The sequence below is a fragment of the Centruroides sculpturatus genome, unplaced genomic scaffold (genome assembly GCF_000671375.1).
Source record: "Centruroides sculpturatus isolate CEXI.00-Female unplaced genomic scaffold, Cexi_2.0 scaffold310, whole genome shotgun sequence".
NCBI classification, from domain to species: Eukaryota; Metazoa; Arthropoda; class Arachnida; order Scorpiones; family Buthidae; genus Centruroides; species Centruroides sculpturatus.
In genome coordinates this window covers 614,932-635,036 of record NW_019386000.1, presented here as the reverse complement: position 1 = coordinate 635,036, position 20,105 = coordinate 614,932, and the positions used below count along the sequence as shown (strand labels likewise).

The following is a 20,105-nucleotide window of genomic DNA, read 5'->3' as shown; positions in this document are numbered from 1 at the left end:
TAGTATGGATAAATTAATGTAAGTACTACATGCATATATCTTCATGTCATAATAATTTTATTTGCTTAAAGTTTTTATTTTATTAGAATAATTTGTTGAGTAGATGAAAAATGTAACATGAGTTATACATTCAAAAAGTTGGTGTACATCAAGTGTTATTTCACATTCATTGCAGATACTATTACTACTCTTGATAGTAGTGGGAAACCTATATATGAAAAAATTGATCTCCTCAACAAAGCAAAGCAGAAACTTTGTGATGCACCAGGCAGTGCTGCAAAATAAGTGAAGAAAAAGTTGAAAGCAGTGCTTCAAAAGAGTGGTGGATTAAAATGCTTGTTTATTGTGGCTGATATTTTGGCAGAAAAAAAGAGCAAAACTGAAAGTGAATTTCCAGTTCATCTTCCAAGATTGAAATACTGTCCGTTATCTTCAGTAGATGTGGAATGCTCTTTCTCTGCATATAAATTAATTCTCAGTGACAAATGTTGCAACTTTTCTATTCAAAATTTGGAAAAAGTGCTTGTAATATATTGTAAAGCTAACTATAGGAAACAGAGTGAATAAATAATGTAAGGACATTGCATGTTTACTTTTGTGTTTGCATCATTCTGAATACATGCATTTCTGTTTGGAATACATATGATAAATAATTTATCATCCTGATAAGTATGTTAATTGTTCATTATGCAAATTTTGACCATCTATTTTTTGTTTATAAAACCTAAATGAAGCAATTTAAGAGCTTATTTTAAGCGCCTAAAATGCCACTTTTAAGGGCCTAGATGTCCGCTGTCTAGTTATGATTTAACATAAAACAATTATATTTAAAATGTTTATCACAAATATGCAAAAGTTATTTTAATTTAAGCTATATACAGGTATTTAAACATCTCATAGCCCAATAATTATATTTAAAGCCAAACGATTACCAGATTCTGACAATATTACCACTACTAATAATTATTAAATATGGGGGGGTGCTTTTGACAATGCTGGCTGTTGGCATGTTTTTTTTTTATGACTTACTGTTATGATCTACAATTCAACTGTTTGCCATCAATTGACTTTATTGAGAATGTCTCTTTCTACTGTCAATTTCTTTCTTAATTCTGTTCTTTTTTACTAATTATTGAAGGAATTGAACTTAATCCAGACCCAATGTTTCATACACCACCATCTTCTACCCATAGTAAAGCTTCAATTTCTGCTGGTGAACATCATCAATTGCCAAGCAAACCAACATTGAAATTATCTTGACTGGACGATTATATTGCATCACAGGATACTTCTACTCAAATACCTCAGAAGATTTTGTTTTCTTGAGGAATGTTTTGATACTATTCTATGAAAACTGGAAGAATTCTCATCAAAGTTCAACTTGGTTGTCTAATTTACATTAAGAGTTTGAAGAATTTCTAACCCAACTAAAGGGAGAAGTTACCAAACTTTCAACTTTTAGAACTGTGTGTATGGATAATTTTTCTCTTCAGAATTATTATATAAACACTGTATACAATGATTTGAAGAAAAATAACATCATTTCCAGTTTGAGTGGTAATGAAAAAGAATTAGTGAATAATACTAGTAGCTTCATTGGCTTGTTTAAAAGACAGAACAAGAAGCTTATTCCTTTTATTAACAGTTATTGAATTTTGGGAACTCTGCTTGTATTGTTTGAGCTCTATACTCAAGCTGATAAGACTTATTTTTAAAAATTTAAAGAAAATTCAGGAATTGCCATCCTTTTTGCATATTAGAGTTTTTGATGATTTGTCATATAGGCAGAGAAAACTTTTGTCTTTTTTTTTGGAGAAGTTAAATCTCTGAATAAAAGAACATTTCTAAGAGCTGATTGCTTGATGGCCAATGGTGATAAATTCACTTTCAATCTAAAAATGAATGAATTGCAGAAGAATAACTTTTTTTTTTTTTTAGACAAATCCAGCCAAAAAGGTTAATTGGAACAAATGCTAACAAGAGTGATAAAACTTTAATAAGGAGAATGTTGTCTTGGAACTGTCAACTCCAACATTCGACCTCTTTTTTTAGGAGCCATCAAGCGTCAAATTTTACTAAATATTAGAATTTCTGTTTTTAGAATGTATTTTAAAATTGTTTTCCTTTTGATGTCAGTCCGTTTTTCTGAACATAACTGTCATTCAAAATTTTCTTGGCTTTAGTTACACAAACTGCATAGTCTACTAAAGTGGCCAGAACTTTTTGATATCAGAGAAATGTTCACTGTAGTAGTTAGTACAAAATCTTAGCCATGTATATGCTAAGGAAAAAATAGGCATTTGCCTAAAATCCACTGTCTAAAAATGACAAAGCATCTCTAACACTATATTTATTAAATAAAAGTATTTATTTTAAAATTTTCATATAGTTTTAATTTTATTACTATAAAATTGCATCAGGAGGTATAATTTATTTCCATTATTATTGCATTCTAATTTTTTCTGTTTGGGATATGCATTCACTGTGACTTAAATATAAATAATCAATAATAATAAAAAAAAAAAATGAATTTGTCTGATTGCATTTTCAGAAAAAAAATGAAACTTAAGCAGTTTAATTTAAGAATTAAAGTAAACCTTCACAGAAAATAAAATAAAAAATTAATAAGAACTTTTTAAAAATATAAAACAGACTAAACTTTGTTTTAGGCAAAAATAGACAGCAACGTCAAAATAAGCATTTTTAGACATTATAAAATACAGTGGGTGATCGGTTAATGAACATAATCCATTCCAAGACTTTGTCTGCTATCCGAATTGTTCGTTAACTGATTATCGATTTACCATGGGTTTTAATGGGAATTTGATTAATTCATTCTGGAGACCCCCAAAAATAAAAAAATATATACTTTCTTACTATGTTTATTTATATGTAATAATAAAAATACATATATAAGCAGTCTTGCATTTTTATTAGTCACATTTTTTCTGTTTGAAAGGGTTAAAGAATCTGTCCAATGTCGATTGCTTTTCTCTCTGCTTCAGGATTTTTCGTAAGTAATTAATAGCATTGCAATTGCAGAAATCACCAAGCCTCAACACAGTTTGGATGCCATTCTAAGACCGTTGTTCCGACTTCCTCCTACTTCTTCAAAAGATCTTTAATAACAGATATCAGCATTAATCCTCTTTTTCAGAAGAAAACATATCTCGCCGAGTTTCTTGGTGTTCTTCATTCAAGAGTCCTTGGCATTCTTCTGTCATCAGATCCGTTTCAGGTTCCATTATGAACTCTTTGATGGTCTTTATTTCTCAGATGTGATTTTTGTTACTCCTTTAGCTGCTTGAGTCTTCTTGACTATACAGTATTTTTCTTAAATAAGATTGAACTGTGGCCTACTGTAGACCTGTTCACACCATACTGCCCAGCAATATTAGGCATCTTCTGCCCACTCTCTACCTTTGCTATTATACTCTTACCTTTCAAAAAGAAAAACAGATGCAAAACTTAATGAGTGCCTACCCGACAGTCTCGTGAATACATAAAAGAATTGTTTTGTCAGAAAAATAAAAGGCTGGAAGTACAGGTAGCCCTCGGTTTACGCCGGCTCAATTTACGCCAATTCACAATAACGCCGCTGTGCAATTCGCCGTTTCACGGTGTAATTCCCCGATTTTCCCTATGCTAGACTGATTATCACTTCAGTGTTGACATATTTGCCAAGCCGCAACATTGTAGATTCATTAAAACAAAGATTTTTATTGAATATATTTATTTTTTCTGTTTAATATTATTGGGTATGTGTACATTTGCATTAAATTAATATTAAAATACTAAACATTTAGGTACCCACAAGTCAAGTTATTAAACTTAATAGTCCAATAAATGGCGTACGAATCCATAGCGCCAATGAATGTATCCCGTATCAGTTCGTTCAGGAAAACATTGGGCGACCGGTGGTTGACCAATCAGTGTCTCCGCTCGTCTGTAGCTCTACATTGGGTTAACGTATCCTTTCAACTATGGAAAGTTTGACGGATGAACGTTGTGAGTTAGATAATGATTGGGAGCAAAGTGCAAATGTAAAAAGGAGCATCATCGCATCCATTCGACCATATTCCAAAATTCTCAATGAAAGAAAACAAAAATGTAAACAGTTAAAGATGAATACTTTTTTCCAAAAAATGTAAGATCCGAAACTAAAATATTTTAATAAAAACATTTCACTTTATTTTATAATAAAATACATTTTAAAAATTAAATTTATATGCATTTTGTATTATATTGTATTAATAAACAAAATTATTAGCTTATTTTTCAATTATGTAGAACCTAACCCTATACCTCACTGTAAATATGGATTCGTTTCACGCCGGCTTTTGTAGGAACGGAACTGCGGCGTAAACCGAGGGCTACCTGTACAAGGGAGAGTTTCAAAGTCGGAGGAATACTATCCGATCAGTATATATTGGCTTGAGTGTTGATGTCGACATCTCCCACATTCCGAAAAGTTTTGAATTATTGCCTAAAGTCAAGGAAAACCAATTGGTATTCATTACTTTACATCACTTCTTCTTGTGTTTGTTCTGTGGGGTGTTCATTGTCCAAACATAAAAATCTTTCGCGAAAGTGTTCGTTATCCGATCACCCACTGTACCATTGTTTTGGTCTAAATGTTCATGAGAAGTGTTCATACAAAATCTTAGCCATGTATATGCTAAGGAAAAAATAGGCATTTGCCTAAAATCTGCTGTCTCATCATAACATAACATTCAAAACCAGAAAATTAAAATTTACTTACATTTTCATCAGCTTCAAACTGTACAAGAACTGGCTTACTTGTATATCTATTGTTTATTCTGTATTTTAAAATGTTATATTGAGCATCAACATCTCCCATCTGTAATACATTTGAATAACTATCATAATATAATGATTATTATAAACTAAATTTAGTTTTATACAAATTAACACAAAACTGGAAACTGCTATATATTATTATACCAATCTTTTGTAAGTTAATTTGACAAATGATTTATATGATTTTTTCCCAAGCCAATACCAAACTATACTATAACATTTATTTCTAGAAAAGTTTTAAATTATTCTATAATGCTATATTTAAATTATTAAGGTCAGTTTCTTCACCACGGTAGGAAAACTTGTTACAAGTCAGTTAAGTTAAAATCAAGATCAATATTTATTTTATATCTTCAAAATTGCTGATAACATAAATAAGATATTCTAAGTTAATCACATTAATCCCAATTTAAATCAATTTTTGTTGAATTTATTCCTTTTTGATGTGTATAGAATGAACTCATTGATCAACAAATTCATTTATTCTTAAACCATTTCTCACCTGATTATATCTATTATACTATTATATTGTATTTTAAATTTACAGGCTTATCATACATATAAAACTATTATGCTATTTAAACCATTTTTATTAACATATCAAATCCAAAATAACATATCTAAAAATGTATTTTGGCTATCTTTACATACAGTAGCTCTCTTCAGTTGGCTATAGGTCTAAAATAAAGAAAATTGTTTTGAGACAATACAGAAATATATCAACAACATGCATACAAACACATTATAATTATTTAAATGTGTTTGTATGCATGTTGTTGATATATTTCTGTATTGTCTCAAAACAATTTCTTGTATTTTAGACCTATATCCAATTGAAGACAGCCATATAAAAGTAGCTAAAATGCATTTTGGGATATGTTAATAAAAATGGTCTAAATAGCATAATAGTGTCTCATATGTATTTATGAAAAGCCCATAAATTTAAAATACAATATAACAGTATAATACATATAATAAATTCATTTATTTAAATTCACAATAGTAACATATTAATTGAAAATAAAAATTAATAAGAAATACCTTTCTAAGTTATTCTTTAGAAATTAACTAAAAAGCTTAAAGAAAAATGTTGATAGATATTATGTTTTTTCATTTTTTTTAGTAGTTTCAAAAAACAGATATTTTGATAATACAATGGAATTCAGATTAAAACCAAATTTAATAAATTTTACACAACTATAATTTTAAAAATATTCAAATCAAATCAAATTTATTAATCATAATAGGCCATACCCTGACATACAGACTTAGACTTACATTATATCAAAATTTACTTATATCAGCATAAACAATTGTGTAAAACTAAATGACCTAAAATTATAATACCTATGTGTATCAGGTTTGTTACATATAAAATTAGAGAGGCTGGTTTCAAAAATTTTTTGCAAAATTATACAATTGATATATGATTGCAGTGTTTGCTAAATGAAATAACTGATACATTTGGTTTTCCTAATTAAAGGTATTTAGCTGATTTAGCTCACCATTAATCCTTAGTTTCTAGCCGTCCTTGCACTCACAAAACATATGAAGTTTAGTCAATATTTCTTTGCATCTTCGACAGTATGTTTTCGAGAATTCATAAATTTTATTATTTACCATAATCATCCTTTTATTTAATCTAAGTTGGATAAAAAATTTCTTGATTGCAAACAGCATATTCAATAACATGTAGTTATTATTAAAAGGGTAATCCAAAATAAAGCTATACCACTCTGGTTGTTTTTGGTTGTACAGTACATTTCTCCATAACTGGCACCTCGCCAGCAACAAGGAATTAAATAATAACCAATACGGCTTCAGGCCTGGTTATTCTACGTTAACAGCCATTAACAACGTCGTGCAATTCGTTGGCAATGCTTGGAACAAAAACAATCATGCTCTATTAGTGAGCGTGGATTTCAAAAAAGCCTTCGACCACCTCTGGTGGCCCGCCATTCTTAAAAAGCTTAGGGATACGAACTGTCCTAGTAACATCTACTATCTCCTGGCTAACTACCTCACGGACAGGAAGGCCGGCTTCTTTTCTGGAGGTTTCAACGTAACAAAGGATGTAAACAGAGGTTGTCCCCAGGGTTCCCGGTGCGGGCCGGGACTTTGGAATATTGTCTACGATGAGCTCCTCAAGACGATATGTAACACTGAGGACACACATATACAAGGTTTTGCCGATGACACCATCTTAATGATTCGGCACCAGAACCGTGATATCCTGCAACAGAAGGCAAATAAGACTCTCAACATCATTCACGATTGGAGCGATCGGAATAAACTGCCAATTAATTACAGTAAATGTGAGGGCCTAGTTTGCACTAAGCGTTCCCGTCGCAAACAGTTACAAAGGCCCCTCTGTATTTATCTGAAAGGGAAGAAAATAAAAATGAAACCTCATATTAAATACCTTGGGGTGCACATTGATCCAACCTTGAGTTGGAATTATCACATTGAAGAGACTTGTCACAAAATTAAGCAGAAAGCGAATATGATAAATCATATCGCTAGGAACACCTGGGGCCTTTCTGCCAAGCACTGCAGACTAATCTATAGTGGGGCAATCGAGCCCGCCCTGCTCTACGCGGCCGAAATCTGGGGCAAAAGAGTCAACATTATACATAATAAAAGGAAGCTACTGTCCATCCAAAGAGGTTTCGCCATTCGTATCTGTAGAGCATATCGGACAGCGCCAACCGACGCCCTTCTAACGATCGCCAACATGACTCCTATCAACATCAAAATTAAAACCAGAGTTTGGAAATGGCACCTTCTGCAAGACAATATTCAAGACCTCGATACTGAGAAAATACAGAACCTTGTCACGAATAACCACCTTCCCTCTGCCGAAATCGTCAACAAAATCAAGCTCCACGGCATTGACAGACATATCAGTACCTTTGCTACGCTCTGTCACCCTGCAAGTTCCACTAATGACATCATCAGCACCGTTTACAATCCCGAAGATCGCATAGCGGATTGGCACGTCTACACCGACGGCGCTAAGAACGACCTGGGCACCGGGTCTGCCTTTGTTATCTACAAGACTTCTACTAACAAAATCGTCCATGAAGAGTTCCACAAGCTTTGCACCCACTGCTCCAACAACCAAGCGGAGCTATGGGCTATGTGCAAGGCACTCGCCACTGTTACCAATCACTGTCGTAACTTCAAAGGTGGCATAACTTTCTTCACGGACAGCCGGTACGTACTCAGTGTCATCAGGGGCACCAGGAAGCTGACCGCCACTGGCATTAAGGTCTACCACCTTGCAATGAACTTAAGCCAACGGAAAAACATCTCTTTTAGATGGGTGCCTGGACACCACAACATTCCAGGCAACGAAAAGGCGGACAAGCTGGCCAAACGAGCCACAGAACTCCTAATAAGCCCGTCTTTCGGGCTAATACCGACCAGCTACATAAGCAACCATCTACATGAGAGAAGCACCGACCTCTGGGAAGGCGAGTGGAACAATTCAACAACTGGCCGAACGACGTTTAGCTTTCTGCCTTCTATTCACAAACGCCAGAGGTATAAGTACATCACACCATCATTCTACCTAACTCAATGCCTAACCGGGCATGGGAATATCCCATCCTACCTACATAGGATCGGTAGAAGAAGCAATGCTACGTGCCCCTGCGACAACTCCTCTGTCGGGGACTCGTTTCACATTCTTTTCGACTGCCCTCTCTACGAGACTTACAGAAGTGACCTCATAAGCTTCTGCAACTCCCATGGACAATCGTGGCCGCCGAACTTAGACTATTTGTGCGCCCATAAGGATAGCTTTGACCACTTCCTGAAGTTTGTCAACTCCTGCAACGCATTTGCCAACGACTTTTCCACGCGATCAGACCATGAAGATGACGAAGACCTTGCCAACTGACTCTTGAGAAGGGTTATCCTACAACTTAAGGCATCAATGTAAACTCTGTACATATTTCTATGTTTTCTATTCGCTTGTCACATATTATACTTTGTTTTTATATATATATTTGTATTATATTCTACATGTTTATTGTATTAATTTCTTGTTCACTTACCCACGTCTCTGTAAAGTGCTTACATGCACTCCCCTCTCATGCCACAGTGCTCTGTATTGATCGTGCCGCGACGGCTTTGTAGCAATCGTTTTGTCGTTGATCATCCTTAGGCAACTTTCTTTTGTCATCTGGAAGCACTTTGCCTCCTGTACTTTCGGCCTATCTCCGCCGCGAGTTGGTTTTGCTATATTTACTCGAATTTCAACCCTGTTAAGTGCAAGTCGCACTCTTCAATGTAATTCCACAAATTTTGTAATAATTCCTAATTTTGGTTTCAAAACTGTATTTTTTCCGGCATCATATCCCTTACCTATATTTGAATACCTTTTGTTTGTAAGGTGCAAACAGCACTATCTCTCATTCTGTAACCACTGTAAGCAATTGTAAAGTGCATCAAGCACTGGTCCATAGCGACCATCGTTCTGTACTCCCTTTTATTTTTATCTCTGTTAATAAACGCGATGCATGACGCCCATGGGATACCCATTCTAACCTTCCTTCCTTCCCACTTTCCTCAGACTTTTATCCCCACCCACTACACCCCTCCTTCCTTCCTTTCCAAATCAGGCTAAGTCGAAAGACAGCCTTCTGATCTTTAATTCAGTATCAGTATCAGTACATTTCTCCAATGTCTTGAGATAAAGAAATTTCCAACGTATTTTGGATTAGTTGAGTTTTAATCAGGTTGCTAGTTTCTGATTTTACCAGCAGTGGAGTTATAGAAACATCAAAGTCGTTGACAATATTTGTCATTTGGTTCACCCAAGAACTTTTCTGCAGATTTTGACAAGATTTTTGCCATAACAAGAACAACAGCTTACTTAGAAGGTAAATTTCCATTATCTATAATCATGAAAAGAAAGTTAATGAACCTTTTTACAAAGAAGGGAGTTAGTTTGAATCTATTAAGTTCTAGTCTGAGGGCATATCCAGGAATGTTATATTCTAGAGAAAAAATTTTGCAGATGAATTTATTTTGGATTATGTCAAATTTTTTATAACTAGTAAGGCTCCAAATTGGAGAGGCCTAGCCTATGGCATTAATGATTATTGAGTTAAACAGTCTAAAGTGAATAAATATATTCTTAAGTTTAATTTGGGAAAACAACTTCACCATATTATTGATCAATAGGTTAGATTTGGAAATAATTTTTTTATATTGTTTTTCGAAAGTTAGTGTAGGCGTCAGGACTATTCCCAAAAACTTCTTGTACTATTGTAAGCTGTACGTTATTCAGGTATACTTTTACAATGTTTTTTAAATTATATGTTAAAATAAATTTTAAGAAACAGATCATCATTAGATTATGTTTAAACATTAAAATTTACATAAATTTTAAATTAGGAAAAAAACACTCACATTTTCCAACAGAAAATGATTTCCATCCAAATTCAAATCCAAATTGTTATCAAATCCAATAATTTGCATTATAAATAAAGCTTCTGGTCTGTGGAATGGATTAACAGGTTCAAGATCAGGCCATTGATCTTCCTACAATATTAATATTTTTATATATGTATGTATAATTTATATATATCATTTAAATATATGTACAGTACATATATAATTTATATCATTTTTAATCTCTTTGTATCTATTTAATAAAATCAAATATATAATTTTATTTAAAAAATTAAAAATGATTTAATGCATCCATCATAATCAGAATCTATAAACCTCTATAAAATTGTTATTAGTATTTTAAAATGAATAAAAGAAAATACCAGTCATCTACTGGGTTTCAAGGCTTAAAAAGTAGGAAAAGTAGGACTTTCTGAAGGAAAAATTAGGATAAGTAAGACAAATTCTAAACTAGCCAAAATCATCATCTTGAGCAGTGTTTCTCAACCTCTAACGAATCATTGCTCGCTTCAACGTAGTATTGCCCCCTTCAATAAAACCATTACGTAGTATCGCCCTCTTCACTACAAAATTCTGATGCCAAGGGACAAGGTTAATGCCAAATTTGTACTGCATTGAATAGACTAGTAACTAGTATAATGTTATTTCTTTAATTATTGTACGATATAACGAATAAAATATCTAATTATTCTTAATATAATGTTTTACTATATTGCCCAGAAAATTGTTTTTTGCCCCCAAAATATAAATTGTTACTAATCGCCCCCTCAACATGGAAAAACGCCCACATGGGGATGATATCGCCCCCGTTGAGAAACACTGATCTAGAGGATGATGTTGGATAAAATATCTTTTCATTAACAATACAGTAGATCCCCCTATAAAACTGTTTCCTATAGTTACGATTCCTATAAGACAGCGAAAAAATTGTGGCGGTATCCGTACAACGGTAAAAAATTCCTATAATTACGTAAAACGTCATAGGGCAGCCAAACTACTTTCCCGCCATCCGTAGCGCCACGCTATGGACGTTTAGGCGGGTAAATTGAGTTTAGTTTCGTCTGTACATATAATTATATATAAATTAGGTACTATATATATAATTATGTATTAACTTAATTTATTGTAACTTTATTATAATTATATATATATTTTTCGCAGTCTAGTGGCGCTACGGAGAGTTTAGGCTAGCTATCATCTGTACAGTATGTAAATTAGGTACCCTAAGTTTAATATAGCACTGTAATTTTATACGTTTCTTGTGAAAGAAACATTTCTTATTCAACGGCCATAAAAATTTTTTATATTAATGATGTCTCCAAAGGTCAACGAAGTTTTCGCAGAAAAATAATATCAGAAATCGCGGCTGCCATTTGATGCGCTGTTCCGCGACGAAAACGAGCTTTAGCAACGGGCGTAGTCGAACGGTGCACACTCGGTAAGTAATCCTACAATTTTTTGTTTATAAACGTAGTTTATATGGATTATTTCCAAAAAAATATACGTATTTTGGAAATGTTGAGTCGAATTAGTCTAGAATCGATTAATTTTATGAAAGAAAACCTTTCAAACAGCCGTAGTCCGTAAACTGTGATTCCTACAAAATTGATTCATAAAGAATGGAATGTTTGTTCGAAGTATTAAGTGAGTACTGGAAACATATGAAAAGTATTTTTGTATAATGTCACTAATTATTCAAAATTATTTCAATTTTATTAATTTTTTTGTGAAAACTTTGTGAACCCAAAGAATTCTCTACAGATTTCCTTGGTAAAGTTTAGTAACGATAACCGAAATTGTTGATCAAATTGTAGTGAATGATTCAGATTTTGAAAGGAGGCAAAAGCAAAATGAGGCATTTTGGATGCAATCTTCTGCTACCAACATTTGCTTCAGGAAGAAAAAAAAAGTGAGAAATGAAACTACATGACTTTATTGCAAAAAACAAAAATTTCAGAAAAGCCAGAACTTTCATCACAAAAAATGAACTTTACATTTCTGTGTGCATATGTTTGTGTTATTTACATATATTATTATGCAAATTAATATAAAAATAACTTAAAATTAAAGTAAAATTTACTTTTGGTTGAGAGTTCCCCTTTCCATATTTATTCTATGTTAAAATGATCTCGTTTAACGCTGTTTCGTTTAGCACTTTGTCGTCTAAAAATGTATCCCCCACATTAAGCAGAGTCTTACTGTAATATTATTATTACTAGATCTTGTAACAAACTTGCAACAAAGATTTTCTGATTTTGGAATGCTGCAATTATTTAGTCTTGATATCCAGAAACATCCCAAGTATAAACTCAGAAAGTTTTTATGGCTTTGGAGATAAAGAAATATTACAGCTTCATACTTTGCTGCAGTCACAGCTAAACGTAGAAAAGACCGAGTTGCTTGTGAAATGGGGCATGTTTAAAAGAATACTTATCAGCAGTGCAAAGACCTCTCTCTCTCAGGTTTCCACTAATTAATGGTCACAAATAACTTGGTTTATGATTTTCCTCATATGTTCCTCAGTTTAGATTATGCCCTTGCAATTTTGATACATACTGCTGACCGTGAGCATGATGAGATTCATTTTACTAAAACCACTTTAGTGAAATGAATCTCATTAAAAACCCAATATGCAATAGACTAGATGTAATAAATGTTAGCAATTTGATGAATATATCAATCAATGGTCCACCTCAAAGAGAATTTGATTTCCAATTATCAATTTGGCATTCTTTATGATTTATTATGACTAAAATAATTATTCTTCAAATGGTATATTCATTAGTATCTTCTTTTCATCAACAATGCATTATGACTATTATTTTGTAAAAACTAAATTAGGAATTTTTTTTTTAGAGAAAATCAGCAAAATATTACCTTGGGCAGTGTGAAACTAATACTTGCAGAGAATAAATCAGAAATAACAGAAGAGCGGATTGGTTCATTTCCAGAAAACTTTACAGATGAAGGACTATGTAAAATTATCAATTCTTCTTTACCAAAAGAGTAACAAATAAAACCTAAAATCAGAAATGAAATTGAAAACATCACTATAATTTACTACAAAATTATATCACTATAATTATAATAAAACAATGTATACTATAATTTTATCTGCAAAATTTAATCCTATACAGAGTCTTCAAAACTAAAATGCTACCATTTTAAATACAGTAGTGTGTCGATTATCCAAATCAATTGGGGACTGGGGTTGTTCAGAAAATCGATTTTTCGGATAACCGATTACATACGAAAAAATACATTATTAATATAGTATATTAGTATATCCCACATTGAAATTTTTCTCCATTGCATGTCGCTTTGCGCTTACTTTTCATCAAAGTTAAGCCTAACAAAAATTTTTATAATAATAATCGTGGCTATTGTATCATTAAAAATTATTTCTTTATTTTGTACAAACAAAATAAATATATTGAAAAGTATAAAAACAAAAAAAATTATACTTTAGAAGTTAATCTAGTATCAAAAACGTTTGATTCAGCATGACACAGTCCGACTGGAACGTTTTCGGTTAACCAACATTTCAGTTGATCGGCATTCAGATAATCGACGCTCTACTATACTATAATTATGTTACTTATTACCTTAGAAGTATGCAATGCACACTAATTGATAGTTTTACTGTCCAAGTTTCATCTTGCTTCTGCATTCAAACATCTTAATGTCTACTACTTCTAGAAAATGCTGTAAACAAAAATGGCAACTCTGCAACTGAGAAAGTGTTTTCTGTTATGAAATTTGAAAACACAGAATCTTTTTGTTCTCCTAGAACTGTTAACATCAGTGGAGAATGTTTGTTTTACATAATGGATCACTTTGAATTGTCTGCAAAATTAATGTTCCATGATAAAGAGTGTCATCTTTGCAAGTTGCAGAACACAAAATGCCTTCTCTGTTGCAGAGTCATCATTTTTGTTTACAGCACTTCTTAGAATAAGTAGACAAATGTTTGAATGCAGATAGGAGATGAAACTGACAGTTACTCTGTTGATTGGTGTAGGTTGCATACTTCTCAGATAATAATTAACATAATTACAGTAATTTAAAATGGTAATAGTATTCATTTTGGAAAACACTGTATTTGTAAAAGTCACTAATAAATGATTGCTAATATCATCATCAACATCATCTCTTGCTATACAGTAAAAAAAATTAAGATAATTAAAATCTATTTAATTTGTACTTCATGATTCTTAAGTCATTTAAAATCATATCAGAAGAGATTTGCAATAAAATGAGGTAACTTTAAAACAACTTCAGAGCTATCAAGTATGTAATAAAAAAATTACTTCTAAAAATCTTGACATTTTAATGAAATAATATAAAAATAAAAATTTTTAAAATTATTACTCTTAATTTGATTGCATTGATAATTAACAGATTTTAAATTTAATACAAAAATCATCAGTTAACAGAATTAGGTTTTATAAAATAATCTTTAAAATGATTGCTGGATGGCTGAGGCATTCAGAAGTATCAATCTCTCTCTCTCTCAAATCCAAGATTGAATCTAGGCAAGGAATTTTTCATGTCCCAGATATGTTGGGCACCTTCCTTAAACCACTTGGCTTTCCCATCATGAAGCTGCAAGTGATTAGACAGTGAGCAGCAATAAAAACATCATCAAACACGAGTAAAATGATGCAGAGAAGTTTTGATTAAAATTAGACATTTTTCAAATTCTCGAAATATCTCATTTTATATGTTTCAGCTAAAGCTGAACTGGTGATATATCGTCACGTCATCGTAGAAGGGTTAAATTCTAAAATTTGAAAAACCACAAAATTTACTAGTATCACCTAAACTTTTTATATGAATAAAAATTTTCATAGAAAAGAAATTATCTTTAATTGATAAAAAATTGAATTTAAACTACAAAAAATTAAATTTAGTTAAATAAAAAATTTATTTCATCATAATATAACAAAAATTTATAAAAAATACTGAACTGAAATAATTAGAAAGTAAATTAACTTGATAAAGTATTTATTTCAGAAGCAAAATAAAAATTTTTTTAAATCATATAAAGACAATACTTTTTTATATATAAAGAGTCCATTTATATAAACAAATACTTTAACAGTTTTTAGTGCTTTATCATTGATAGTGGTAAGGAATTACAAGTATTTTACAGGAATTACTTTAATTGATATCAGTAACAACAACCTACAAATATGAATAGAACAGAGTGAAAAGTACTATTTTCCAGAGGTGCAGAATATTTTCAGGACTCTGAATTTCCCAGAACACATGCAGAATCTCTTTGAAAATTATTGCACACTAGTATACAAAATAAAACAATAATTTACAAAACAATTGTAATTACTACTATGTAATTTGGAAAATTCAATTAAATCATACAAATGACCTACTGTATAATTTTCCATTCAACACTAAACTGCAAAATTAACAAAATTTTTTAAAATTAAAACAATGCTTTAATTTAAACATGAGTCATCATCATGGAATAACAGAATTATAAACTTGTTGTAATACATCAATAGAAATAAAATTAAAATTGATTCCTGAAATGACCTATTTTTTAGCAGGGCATACCAAGTAAGGACTTTTTGATGTTCAAAAATGAAAAATTATTTAAGAAATGCATGAACTTTTTCCAAAAAACTGAACATTTTTAGAGTTTCTGGCTGATTTTTTTAATATTTTTTTGAAAATGCAATCATATTTTTATATTTTAAAATATATTTCAATATTAATATTTTTTATTTTATGAAAATTTTTATAAAAATCCACAAAAAATATGAAAAAATAGAGGAAAATAATGTTTGTAAAGTGATGATAAAACTTCTATTTAACTATTGTAAAGTATCATTGCATGGTAATTAAGTTTAAAATTAAAATTGAAGACAGTGTCAAAAATACTCTACAGTTGAACTGAAAATATTTTACAAAGATTTGTCACCAGGGGCAGCTGAAAATCTACACTTACCAGTGCTTGCTTCTATTGAATATAAATCTCTACAGTTCCCAAGTGGTTAGGATGGAAAAGAAAGATATCTGTGGTGTTAGCAACTCTAATTTAAAAAATTCTGTTTTTAAAATTGTTATGTTAGGTAGAAACATACACTTTGTAAAATAATTTAGGCTGATTCTTATGGTTTTTGTTGTAATGTTGCACAGACTGATTGATCCAGATTGAACTGCAAACACCAATAACAAAATAGTATCTTTGTAGAAGAATGCTATTTTTTCTCTGGTTTCACAAAGTAAAATCATCAATTATGATTCAGTGAAACTTCAAGAAAAGAGTATGGACAAGAATAATCAAATGTGAAAAGCACTGAAAGATTGATATGTAAAGTTTAGAGACTGGTAGTGTTTGTGACCTGAAAAGAACTGAAAAACAAATTGTGAATGAAGAGATTGTTGGGATGTTTCAAACATACATTAATACAGACAGCCGCTGCAAATCCACTTGTTGTATTTCAAAAATAAACTTGTCATAACTAGGAGCATAGTGCTTAAGATATTGAATAAACAATACAATTGTGCATACAATACAATGTACAAACTGTTGGTTTATTTGGATATGACAACATGACACATGAGAAATCTGTCAAAGGGGGGATTTCTCCTGGGAGGACTTTCTATGGGAAACTAGCCCCTATTTGTGTGTTACAAACACGAAGAAAACTCAAAATTCCATATAGCCAGCCCACCAAACAGATGCAAACCCACAACCAACTACCAGCACTCACTGATTTTATCCACTTGGCCACTAGTAAGAAAGTAGAAACCATACAAGGACTATTCAGAAATCAAACCCCAGTGAGCGGTTAATAAAACAGTTTTCTTCCCATCTTGTTCTTTCCCTTACATGCACCCACATTTATGTAAGTGCATATAAGGGTAATTGTAATTGATATATTACCTATTCAATGCCATCTAGAGAGATATTTAACAATCTAAATGCAACCCAATTTTGGGATCTTACCATGCCTGTAGAAGTAATATATAGGGGGAGGTGTCCAATCTCCTTTCAGAACTTTCCATACGTTTCTATATTCAACGGTTGACTCAACAGTGAATTTTCCGTTGAGTCTCTCCGTTGAATGATCTGACGTCATGTTTTGCAGAAAAAAGAAACGCTTTCGTTGAGAGGTCGCTTTTCAAGATGGCTGACTTAAGTAACGAGAAGGTGGCGATTGTGACTGTTTTGCTAAATAATTAAAGTAACTCGCTTAACCATTATTCAAATAAATCCTTTTATTCAAATGAACCCATATCTGGATCATTTTCTTGTTTACTGGGTCTTTCTTTAATAATTTTAATTAATTTCTTGAATATTTATATCATTAGGAAGACTTAGCGGGCCAAATATTGGTCGTAATCAATTTTGGACAAATGAAAAAAATCTTAATATTTCAATATTGACCAAATTATCCAACATAATCGTGCAATCACATGTTTTATCATATACAGATTGTTCATTAATCTGTTTGCTATTACAGCATCCACAGTAGCGAGTGGATAGTTTCTATAAGCGAAATTTACTTTTTCGTGGAAGCCGCCATGTTAGTTTGTTGAATACTCAACGGTCTTTCAGGTCGTTGAGACCGTTGAGCTCAACGGTGAAACAGCACTGACGTCACTAGTCTCAACGGAGAACTCAACGGTCCATTTAGAAACGTTGTTCTCTCACCGTTGAGTCAACTGTTGAATATAGAAACGTACGGTTTATCTTTTATTATGTACCCATATACAGACACTGGATCTAAAACTTAGTAGACTTACTATTACCGAAATGTACGGTCTAGAAAATATTTTGTAAATGACTTAATCCATGTTAAGATAAATCTAACCAAATCCGCTTGCGAAACAGTTAAATTACGCCAATTTACCTGTACTTTATATATTTTGCACGAACCTCAATATGGAATAGAGTAATTCAATCATAATTTTACAGTGAAAAATTAAACACAAACGGAAATAAATTAAGATTCCTGAAATATATAGCATGAGCATTTTATCATCATATTTTGTAGTTTTCTGATTTAAATTAAAAACGGATTTTAATACATTATCTACGATCCCTTACCTAAGAGAATTAGAAGACAAACTCGGAACATTTTTCAGCGATTATAAATTCTTCAAAATCGTATTTCTTCTACAACATTCACTTTCGTCAGAGATCAGTTCGAACCGATGAAGATGAGAAATATTTTCATCACGAGACATGTACAGTACAACAGCTCCTCCTGGACTTTTTGTACAACTAAAAATCCAGTAGATGAGAAATAAATTTTGACTTATTTTTAATGAAATAAATGTCTTTTCTTTATTGACGAAATTAAAAATAATTATAAATTATTTTCGAAAGTTTTATTTTAAAGTATTAATAAAATACATTTTTTCCCCCCTTTTTTTTTTTTAAAGGTGGCAATCTAAGCTCTGGGGGACCCGGGATCGAATCCGAACGAGTTGAAAAATCCCCACGAATTTTTCGGGGAGTGGTCCGTCCGGATATGTCGTGCCCCGTCCGTCACCACACGGCTGCCCATTGTGGGCCTGGCCGAACCCATAATGGGCCTGCTAAAAAGAGGGCCTCTTACTGAGGAGGAGAGGAAAGGGAGGGAGGAGGAAGAGGGAGGAGGAAAAAAAATTAAAAAAACCCAAACGCTCGGACGTCTGGTTATCTATCGGTTTGGCCTGAAAGTACTGCACTTCAACGGCTGATTTTAAATTAGAACTGTATTCGCGTGACCTACGTTATACCAGAGTCGATAGATATACTGGTCCTTGCGCTGCCAATAGCTGTAATGCTACTATTCTGGTTTAACAAAAAATTTCTGCCACTTCGAGAGTTTCGAGAAAATTTCATATATTAAAATAATTGTAAACATTCGAGATTCTTTTAATATATGGAATTTTCTCGTTTTTAACTCAGATATTTCTTTTGTCTCTTTTAAAGGACTGCTTATAAATACTATCGTAATTCGGTTTTGAACATTATTTATTCGTAAACGTCGTTAATATTTATATTTCTACTAGCTACAAGGACCCGCTTCGCTGGGTTTTTATTTGTGGGCAAAAAGTAACGACAGTGAAGATTAAGATAATTGCATTATAGCCAATCTTAGCCGTTTTCACAGAATGCAAGAATTAGGTCCCCCGTTTCCAGACTAATTAGAGACCTGGTCCCGATTTTATTTCTGAACGTCTCCTGTTCACGTCCAGTCAAACGAACTATTTTCAACGTTTCTGGAACGTTTACAATCGTTCTATAATCGAACAAATATTCGAATTTTATGTTCGAATTCAAATTCGAACAACATTCGAAAACCACTTTCAGCCCCATATCTCCCGCACCCTTATAGCTATCGAGACGCAACCACCATAGTGCACGAATGGAGACTTGGGGCTACTATCACATACAAACAGCATTTACCTGCGATGTGTAGTTTTGGCGGAAAAGTGAAATATAGGGACACACACGTCCATTTATAGCCAACAGCTCTTGGAAGTCACCTGTCATCCAAAATGATCAATACAGTGTAAGATTATTAGTTGTGATATGTGCTGTTGTACTAATAATTTCACCTCTTACATTGTAATTTTAATTCGATTAAACCTATAAACGTAGAAAATTTATTAAAAAAATTCTCTAAATAGACAATATTTTAAAAAGTGTCTTCATATGTTTGAAGAATTTTTAAAAATAAATTTTCTACTTATATACTTATTGTCTTCGCCATTTTATCAAATGTATATTTTCAATTTTTTACCGTATTGTACTATTCGTTAGTACACGGAAAACCACTAGTTTTCCATTCGTTTCTGACTTTTGGAGGCTTAAGAAATCCCAAGTCTGTAGACTG

General features: G+C 32.2%; 1 protein-coding gene across 1 annotated transcript in view; it reads right to left on the bottom strand.

Moving 5' to 3' along the window:
• Nucleotides 1–18,492, bottom strand: part of LOC111613026 (renin receptor-like) — a 32,328-nt gene extending 13,836 nt beyond the window's left edge. Inside the window, exons 1-4 of the mRNA XM_023354326.1 lie at nt 18,326–18,492; nt 13,123–13,265; nt 10,243–10,374; nt 4,763–4,861 (exon numbers count right to left, since the gene is read on the bottom strand). Of these exons, the coding sequence (XP_023210094.1) occupies nt 4,763–4,861; nt 10,243–10,374; nt 13,123–13,265; nt 18,326–18,356 (405 nt within the window). The 5' untranslated portion in view covers nt 18,357–18,492. The remainder of the gene's footprint in view (nt 1–4,762; nt 4,862–10,242; nt 10,375–13,122; nt 13,266–18,325) is intronic.
• Between the last annotated feature and the right edge of the window lie 1,613 nt (nt 18,493–20,105).